Source organism: Henckelia pumila, chromosome 2 (genome assembly GCF_033568475.1).
Source record: "Henckelia pumila isolate YLH828 chromosome 2, ASM3356847v2, whole genome shotgun sequence".
In the NCBI taxonomy this organism is placed as follows: Eukaryota; Viridiplantae; Streptophyta; class Magnoliopsida; order Lamiales; family Gesneriaceae; genus Henckelia; species Henckelia pumila.
In genome coordinates, this window is record NC_133121.1 from 169,575,810 (window position 1) to 169,586,556 (window position 10,747).

A 10,747-nucleotide genomic window follows, 5' to 3' on the forward strand; every position below is an offset into this window, starting at 1 on the left:
CCTTCAAGAAGAAGACCATATGGAATAGGAGGTCTAGAAGTCCTTTCGGATCTTCTAGGTATAGGCGTGTCCAGCAATGGTTCCTGAGGTGTAGGATCGTTATTTTGTATTTCGGGTTCTTCTCGAATTTCTTCGAGTTCCATCATCTCTCCTTTCTTATCCAATAAGAACTCCTTCTCCAAGAAGGTGGCATTCCTCGAAACAAACACCTTTGTTTCAGCAGGATAATAGAAATAATATCCGATTGAATTCTTCGGATACCCTACAAAATAACATAAGCTGGATCGACTATCCAACTTATCTCCCACTGTCCGCTTCACGTAAGCAGGACATCCCCAAATCCTCAAGTACGAATATTTAGGAGCTTTGCCATTCCATAACTCGTATGGTGTTTTGTCCACTGCTTTAGTGTGGACGTTGTACAACAACAATACCGCCGTTTCAAGCGCATAGCCCCAAAACGAAGGTGGAAGCTCAGTGAAGCTCATCATGGATCGAACCATGTCCAACAAAGTTCGATTACGACGCTCCGATACACCATTCAGCTGTGGTGTCATAGGAGGAGTCCACTGAGAGAGAATCCCATTCTCTTTCAGATAGTCCAAAAACTCGGTACTCAAGTATTCTCCACCTCGATCCGATCGAAGTGCTTTAATACTTTTACCTAGCTTGTTTTCTACTTCAGCCTTGAATTCTTTGAACTTTTCAAATGCTTCAGACTTATATTTCATTAAATATAAATACCCATACCTTGAATAATCATCAGTAAAGGTAATGAAGTAGGTGTGGCCATATTGAGTCCCAACTCTAAATGGACCACAAACATCTGTATGGATCAAATCCAACAGATTTTGACTACGCTCAGGTTTCCCCTTAAAAGGAGATTTAGTCATTTTTCCTTTTAGGCAGGATTCACAAGTAGGTAGAGAGTTAATATCAGACATATCAAACATGCCCTCTCCCACTAGCTTGTTCATCCTCCTTGAGGAAATATGACCTAGCCTAGCGTGCCAAAGGTTTGCCAGGTTTTGGCTATCGATTTTCCTTTTGTTTGTTGTTGCCGGTTTATCAACATAATTTATTGGAACGTCTTTTAGTTTTAAGTTGTATAGATCGTTTTCAAGTTGTCCATTTCCAATTAAACATTCATTCTTGTAAATATTGCAAATCCCATTCACAAAATTGCAAGAATAACCATCTCTATCAAGTATAGAAACAGAAATAATGTTTTTAATTAAATCCGGAACAAATAAAACATCTCTTAAAAGTAACTTAAAACCGTTCTGCAAAATTAAATAAACATCTCCCACGGCTTTTGCTTCAACTCTGGAACCATTTCCGAGCCTCAGCTGGGTCTCACCCATCCTAAGCCTGCGACTTCTTGTCATCACCTGCAAATCATTGCAAATGTGAGATCCACATCTGGTATCCAATACCCAAGAAGTAGTATTAAGTGAAACATTTATTTCAATATAGAACATACCCTTTGCAGTTCGCAACTGCTCTAGATATTCCTTGCAGTTACGCTTCCAATGACCGGGCTTCTTGCAGTAATGGCAAACATCCTTGGATTTTTCCATGTTTGAAGCCTTTGTCTTGTACTTCTTCTCGGGTTCGACTTTCTTGGGTGGGGCAGAACGTTTCTTACCCTTTGTACTTGGCCCCTTCTTAGCAGAAGAAGAGGAGCCCACCAAGAAAGCCGGTTTATCCTTCTTTAATGTGGATTCATATGTCACAAGCATATTGACCATCTCTTCAAGGGAGGCCTCTATCTTGTTCATATTGAAATTTACCACAAATCCGTCAAACGAAGAAGGAAGAGACAGAAGTAGTAAGTCCACGTTGAGTTCATGCTCCAACACCAAATCAAGGGTTACCAACTTCTGTATGAGCCAAATCACTCGTACCCCATGATCACGGACCGAAGTCCCTTCACGCATGCGACACGTCATTAGCTCCTTTACAGTAGCGAACCTTTCAGCCCTCGATTGAGCCCCAAAAAGTTCCTTGAGTTGAACGTGAATGTCAGCAGCATTCACGGTGTCCTCAAATCGCCTCTGGAGTTCATCAGACATCGAGGCTTGCATATAGCATTTGGTCTTGATATCATGGTCCCACCATGTATCAAGTTTGGCTAATTCCTCCGGACTTACGTCAGCTGGTGCTTCCTTCGGAGGAGATTTCTCTAACACGTAGAGCATCTTCTCCGAAGTCAAGACAATCTTCAACTTACGGAACCATTCCGTATAGTTTGCGCCAGTCAACTTATTTTGTTCGAGGATCGAGAAAAGTGGATTACGCGAATTCATTGTATGAAATACTGAAAAGAAACAGACAAATATCAGTGATTGTTTAAGCAATTTACTAAGACATAAAATAGGCGAAATTTATTTTATGAATCTCACTCCCACTATTTTAACGATTTCACTACCCTCTAGTGAAAACGGGAAACTGTTTTCCTTAGTGAGAACATGAAGTCCAATTGACAAACTTATAGTCCCGAATAATATCAGCCAACCATAATTTTCAAAAGGTAGAGCCCAATTGCTTCCAAAGCAACCTCCACGTTTTTACCTCATGTCCAATAAGGGCCCAATAATATGACGCCGATTATTGTGACATGTCAAGATGACCTATCAATATTAAGTTGTGATGGACGGTCGCCATGTGGATCCCCCAATAATATGAGCCGATCCCATGGGAGTTCCACCCAACTTACAACATGTGTCGATCCAGTGTACAGCTTTCCGACGAACGGGCCCCCCCAATAATATGAGCCGGACCGTATCCGCGGGTAGCATCTCATACATTGATCGTTGATGGAAGGTAGGAACATTTAAACAAATTTAAATTTCCTTTATTTATCTTGATATCAATTTTAAATCATATTTAAAATGAGGGATTTTTAATTATAAAAATTTGTCTCATCATTTTTTAAAATTTTGTATGCTTGTCGGATTCACACAATTTTGTCTAAAACATGCATACAACTATAATATCACATATTATATAGGATGATCGATTCCATTTCTAATCGACCCGTGGTTGCCAATCACGAGTCTTAGTCCAATCCTAGGTAATATGCAGTATGAAATGCAATCCTATTACATTTGCTTCCAATTTACATTTCTTCTGTCTTTATTGTCTGCTGGGCCCACCTCCATCTTCAAATCTTGATCTCCCACTAAATCTAATGTATTTACAATAAATAACAATGACAAGTAGGGGATACATTTTTAAGGGGTGGGAACGGGCCATAAACCAAGCCCACTTTTATTACATATGACATTCATATTGGGCCATAAACCAGGCCCATTAATAAAACCAACAACAATAAAACAAATGTAAATTCCTAACATACACCTACAAAATTGGTCATGGCAATCGATCATCCTTATCCAATAACATTTAATTCAAAATTAATTTATTGGATAACATGCAATGGCAATTTAAATTTAAAAAAAGATAAAATCATATCTCATACATAAAATCTTATTTTACATATAAAATCATATTTTATCTTTTTATCAAATAAAATCATATTTTATCTATAAAATCCAATTTTATACATAAAATCATATTTTACTCAATATATCCATAAGATCATATCTTATCATCAATTGTACCAAAAATTAATTAATTTCAAAATTCAATTAAAGGATAAAATATTAAAATTTTCCAAAAATTCAAATTTATCCAAAAATCAATTTTAAAATTTTCGGACTCGAACAATTCGATCCGACGCCTCGTGGACCAATCAAAACAATTTTCGATCGGACCAAAAATAGAATTTTAACATATTAAAATTTAATTTAAAAAATTAAAAATAATTTTTCCCGCGGGCCGCCCGGGACGTTCCCGGGCCGGGCAGCGACGATCGCTGCCCTGGGCAGCGCCGTGCGCTGCCCTGGGCAGCGATCACATCGCTGCCCATGGGCAGCGCCGAGCGCCGCCCAGCGCTGCGCCGGGCAGCGCCGTGCGCCGCCCTGTGCAGCGCCCAGCGCTGCGCAGGGCAGCGCCGTGCGCTGCCCGGGGCAGCGACCATCGCTGCCCCTCCCGGGCAGCGATCCAATCGCTGCCCGGGTTTTTGCCCGGAAAAAATATTTTTATTTTAAAATATTTATTTTGTTTCAAAAACCGAGGCTTTAAAAAAAAAAAAAATTTGATCGCTGCCCGGGTTTTTGCCCGGAAAAAATATTTTTATTTTAAAATATTTATTTTGTTTCAAAAACCGAGGCTTTAAAAAAAAAATTTTTTTTTGTACAATCGATTTATTTAATCGCTTGATCTGAGCAACCAGGCTCTGATACCACTGTTGAAAAACGCGGCTTTCAGATCAAACAAGATTGATACCCGGTGCAGCGGAAGTTTAAAATTTTTATTATATGGAACGATTCCATATTGGGTATCACATCTTTACGATTAAATTGTGTGTGTAAAAATTCAAATAACGATTATATAATTTTTACCTTTAATCTCGAATCGAGATTCTGGACACCAACAGATTTCTCTGCTCTTGTTGTATCTCCCTGGAACCGATGGACGAACAGTTCTTCTATCAGGTCCACGAATAGAGATTTAAACCCTCTGACAGATTGCACTAGAAAATCTATCAGAAGTTTTCTACGAAGAGATTAACGAATTTGATCCGTTAAACCAGACTGTAATTCAAAATCACAGGCTGGAATTTTTCTCGAGTAGAGAGAGGGAGAGGGGCGGCCACTTTAAGAAAAATAGCTTAGGGTTTTCGAAAATTTTGTGCCTGTTGTGTCTAATTTCTGTACTGCAATAACTTATTTATAATGCAGGCCACTAACAGCTTAGGGCCCATTAGTCATAAGTTCAAGCCCGACAAGCAAAGCCCGCATGTTCAGAAATTAATATAAAATTCATCGTGACTCCGATTGATAAACCGATTTCACCAATGTGCACAGAAACCATTTCTGCACCTTTTAAAGTCAAGATAAATTTTTCTGAATCCGAATTCAGTGATTTCCAAAAATGGCCATCCCTATGTCATTTTAGGAAATCTTACTCCTCTACTCTTAAATAAGAAGTCCAACTTCTTCGTTCATTAAATTTAACTCTTTAAATTTAACTATCTCAACGGGGATTAAAATCCATTACACTGTGTGACCCTCAATGGTTCAGGGATACAGCTAGCCGTGGGCTCACAACTCCTTGTGACTCGGAACAACAATTTCCGACTTGCCCATCGAATCATGGTATGAGCGCCTAGCAACATCGCCCCATGATTCCCTAGGTATCACTGATAGTGCCTACAAGAACCAGTAGATTTTGGTTAGCGTACAGTACGGTCCCTTCATCCATATATCCCGATCGAATCAACAACCATTGGTATATCGAGAGCCGCTCGAGATTCGATAACTATGCAATGCATCTTGAAGATCAAATAGTGACATCGCATGCGCTACTAAGAAACCATTTCTTAAATCACATCATGTACTCTGGCCAGAGATTCGTCACACTAATATCTCCTCAGATCGCATAGGATATCCACACTCGCAAGTATGTGGTGAATCCTTGACAACAAAGCATCGACTCCTATATGTGTTGTAACTGTACCCAATCCCGACACCTGATGACCCCAATAGAGTCGGTAAACAAGTCAAAGCACAGTACTAGCATATAGAGTCTCAATGATGTTTCAAGTAATAAGGACTAATGGTGTACAACCAAAACCGCGGACTTTATCCACTCGATAAGTGATAACCACTTGGAAAGTCCGGATAGGGTAGTTCGATCATTCATCATATGAATATCCATTTGCATGCTTCGAACATCTCTATGTTCCTTACCAATGAAACGTGGTACTCCGCATCGCAAATGCTAGTCTCAAACTCGAGCGATCCTTATCCTTATTATCGGACGGCTCAATCGACTAGGAACAGTTTAGAATATACAGTGACTATAAGATGTGTTTCATGATAGACATCTCCATGTTCTACCACATCTTACATACACTATAGTATATTCAAGGTCTTTATCAAAACAACAATAGTATATCACAATATAACAATATGAAGAAAGATAAAGTCATTGCCATTAATAAAAGTGTAAATTATATTAAACAAAAGATTGTTTATACAAAGAGTCATCAAAGCCCTTAGCCACAAGTTGGCTCACTGGGCACCCACTCTTTCAGAAGCGAGTGGAGTGAATGAAACAGTAGACATCTTCAGAATCCGAGAAATACAAAATTTCGTCTTGCAATTGTTATTAGGGTGTACTTCGAATTCTGAAAATTTGTACAACAACAGCAGCAACGGCAACAACAACTAGTCGAGGAGAGAGAATCTCTCTATCCGCAAGACGAAATTTCCCATTAACAGTGCTCAACGTTGGCGGCAATCGTCTCTAAGATACAACGACTAACGATCGTGATATAGCAGTACTACAAATATCACGAACTTCAGCGAACGAAAATAAGTTTTTCAACTTTTCTTTGAGAAAGTGAAGGAGAAATGTTTCAGAAATCAGAAATCTGATGTATACGTTATCAGATGTTTCTGTATATATTTCTTGTGTTATAATTATCGTATATATAGCCTTATACACGAAACAACACGTTTTAAGGCGTAAGGATGCAACCCATGACAGTAAAAGCCCGGAAAGAGACGCAGCTTTTCAGACTGTAGAAGGCGGGCTCGGTCGGTTATTTTTGACCGATCGAGCGCCCCTCTTCTGACATACCTACTGTCTCGCTCAAACTATGGTGCGCTCGGTCGGTTAAATTTAGCGGACCGAGTGCCCAACTTTTATGAAACATTTTGTCTCGGTAGAGGAGGGCCGCGCTCGGTCGGTTATTTTTAACCGATCGATCGCACTCACAAAAATAATAAAATATTATTCTTGAACCAAATTTTATCCAAAAAGGATAATCGGATCAGAAGACCTCGCCGAGCCGAGCCGAGCCGGCCGGCCGCGCGTGTGTGTTAGTTGCATCAATTAACGTCTTACCCCTTTACAAAACATCGGTGCCCTAAGGGCCCAATCCCATAGTTCAAAGTTAGAAAATATAATGTGAACAATACATTGGAAATCTTCCAATGTGGGATATTGTTTCCCTCCCAATTATTCACCACAATTCAAATTTTTTGGACAAGCAATTCAAACTTTTGAGACAAGCTTTCAAGCTCATTTCTCATTTCTTACAAACTTATGGTACAAGGCTTTCAAGCCCATTTATTCATTCAATAATTTCCAACAAAATCTATTAAATATTTAAGTATTACTTGAATTATTTATTCAAACAAATTACGTTTCTTTTCACAATTTTTTTATACGTTCGATATATGAACTTGATCTTGTTTCGTGAGCAGTACTACTCAACTATATGACTTTGCCGAATGAAACAATTGCTGAAACATGAACGATTCTCTTTCAAGGTAATGTCGAATTTTTCGTTCAATATATCCACTTGATTTTGTTTTGTGATCACCACTCAACTAGATGACTCTGGTGAATCAAATAATCACCGAAATATGATTCATTTCTTTCGAGATAAGGTGTGAATCTAAGCGTTTTTTACTTGGGCAATTATGGCTTGGGGTGAGTGAGAACATAAGGTGTGAAGGAGGATATAAGCGCACTGAAAAAGCTTGTGTTAATACAGTGGGGGATAATCGTCGAATACGACCGATGCTTAACAAAAAGTGCAATAGAAACAAAAATAATTGGGGAAAATGTAGATTATATATAGTGCTTCAAATCACTAAAATAAATCAACAAAATATTAATATATTAACTTGAATCAGTGTATAATGTGAGATGAATTATATTTTCTTTTATTTAAATTATTTAACAATAAAATTGAAATTATGGATTTCAAATACTCAATCCAAATGCAACCTAAGAAAATTTGCGCACTAATAAGTTAATTATACCTTTTCACAGAGACAGAGCCGTAACCAGAGAAGATTAAAAAAATATGAAATTTGTTGTGTGTGTATATATATGTATATCTTTAATTTCTCGAGTAAATTGTTTCTAATTCAGATGCAAACCATCGTAAGTTCGTAACTTTCTGTTGGAAAAAGGACAAACACTACAATAGAACGAAGAAAGGCGGAAAAGATCCAGTCTCCGTTTAGAAAATAACTTCAAAAACATTTTTAGTGTTTTTTAAGCTAAAAAAATTTAATCTTGGTAAGCTTGATTAAGCTTGGAATGTTAAAGAAGCCCATGTTTGAATTGATTTTTGTAGTTGGACTATGATATGGATTGATAAAAGTTGGACTATCTCATTGACAACTCATCAACACAATTTAGGTTGGATTATATTTATCCACGTTGATTACAAAAATATCCCTTCACTATAATAAATAATAAAAAACACAACTCTTTTGAATAACTTCGTTTTTAATAGTAATAATTGAGAGAAGGGCATTTTGGTCAACCTAAATTATTTATACTAACTTATCCCACTTTTAAAAATCATATCAACATAAAAAAAAACTATCAAATACATATTTATCTTCTCTTGTCAATCACTTATCAATCAACATTCTAATCTATGAGTTATCTCATCTTTGTATCAAACGGGGCCTTAAAGTATTTGTTTGATAAAATTTTTGTAAATAGTTTTTACTAAAAGTGTTCTTCAAATACAATTTTTGAAAAACAATTGAAACATGTTTCTTGGCGTTTTTTTTGGGGAAAAAACACGGGTCAAACAATGGGTTAAACGGGTAATGGTTCGGGTTATCGTGTAAACGGGCCATTACGCACAGAGATCGTTCCCTTAGCCCTAGAATTTTTCTCTCTGTTCTCTCGGTTCTTTCATTTGAATGTGTCGCCGCCGCCCAAATCCATGGCAAATGTTTGGGAGAAAAATATCATCTCCTCTCTTCTTTTCACGTGGTACTCTGATTGGTTGAAATATGCAAGAGATTCTTTGCGATCCGATGCAATTTTACACCAATTTTGGCGTAATTCGTGGATTTTAATCTACACTAGTTATCAGTGTGTGTTGAAATGATTTAATTTTATGTTTTCTTTTCAGTTCGTAGATCAACGTAGAAATCATATAGTTTGAATTTTTTAAATTTATTTTTTAAATTTATTCTGTCCAAACATATTGATGCGTGTTCATGTGCCAAATATAGGTGTAATGTTTTACACCAGACTTCTCGGTCAATGGAAACTGAAGACTTAGTTAATTTATTTTATTAGCTGCTTTGTATTAGTTTACTTTATTAGTTGCTTTGTATTAGTTTTCACATTTATCCAATTATGTACGTAGTGGGAAGTTTAGAAAGAAGTGGATAGCATTATCATGTAATTTCTATGCTTGTAAGATGTATAAGAATGGGGAACGTGATGAAGGGAGTTATGGAAGAAATTCCAAAATTATCATTCTCCTTCTAATTCTTTCTTCTTCACTGTCCTCCTCTTAAATTCTTCTTATCATTTGGTGCGGTGAGCGTGGAATCAACCATGGACACTCGAGGAAAAACAAACGCATAATTCCGTAATGAGGTCAATGAAATTTTAGCACGACATGAGTCAAGCTTTGATCAATTAAATGCTACTTTGCAAACCGTGTTGACAGAGCTTCAAGCTTCAAGCTTCAGAAATTAACCCATTTGCTGCTGGATCATCATCTTTTTCATTCAACCACCATCGCTCAAACAACTCCAACCCACAACACCAGAATCTCAAATTGTCTTTACCTAAGTTTAATGGGGAGGACCCTACAGGTTGGATTTACAAGGCAGAACAATATTTTGAATTTCAAAATATCACAATCGGTCAAAAAGTCCAGCTTGCTTCTTTCCATCTAGAAGGTGTCGCTTTACAATGGCATCGGTGGTTAAAAAAGTTTCGTGGCCCACTTACATGGGATGAGTTTACCAAAGCGATTCTTCACCGTTTTGGTCCAACCGACTATGAAGATCCGTCGGAAGCACTATCCCAACTTAAACAAACTGCAAATGTGGCTGCCTACCAAGAAACTTTTGAGAAGCTTTCCCACCAAGTGGACAACTTGCCTGAGAATTTCCTCATTGGTTGCTTCATTGCTGGCCTTCGAGATGATATCCTCCTGGATGTAAAAATTAAACAGCCGCGGACTTTGGCGGATATGATAGGAGTTGCTCGTTTGATTGAAGAACAAAATCAATTATCAATGTAAGGTTTGGACAGTCTGAAATCACAGAAATACCATAAATAACTTTTCGAGTGTGTTATCTTTCAGTGTTGTCAACACTTAACGATAACACTATGCAGCAGAATAATTAACTAACAGCAAAAGTAAATAGCACACAGATATTTATGCACAAGTACTAAGTACTTGTACGATGCCTCATGGCGAAATAATCACTAGAAAATCAAATCAGTTTACAAAAACCAACTAGTGATTGTTTATGAAAAACTACTTTTCTCAACAAATTGAGAAAATAAATGACTTCCTAAAAACTAGTAAGAACTAGAATCATAAACCAATAGGAAGTTCTAAACCGAAAAACAAAAACCAAAGAAACACTTTCTGAACAACACTTCACTCGTGTGTTTTTCAGTGTTTCCAACACTAATCGGCAACACAACGTAGCAGTAGTATCTCTTCAGAAATTCTTCAATGAATGATCTTCAATACTCTAGAATTTCTGCAGTACTTTCTCTATGTATTTTGCTCTCTACGTTTCACTCTCTTGATCTCTATATCTCGTTGTACCATATGATCGGTCCAAGCACTCCTATAAATAGATCTTCAATATGTTTCCAT

General features: G+C 37.4%; 1 protein-coding gene across 1 annotated transcript; it reads left to right on the top strand.

Moving 5' to 3' along the window:
- The first annotated feature begins 9,330 nt into the window (after positions 1-9,330).
- LOC140878931 (uncharacterized) lies at positions 9,331-10,156 on the top strand. The gene is made up of 2 exons (XM_073282556.1): positions 9,331-9,339; positions 9,575-10,156. The coding sequence occupies exons 1-2, from the start codon at positions 9,331-9,333 to the stop codon at positions 10,154-10,156; spliced, it is 591 nt and encodes a 196-aa protein (XP_073138657.1).
- Positions 10,157-10,747: the final 591 nt, after the last annotated feature.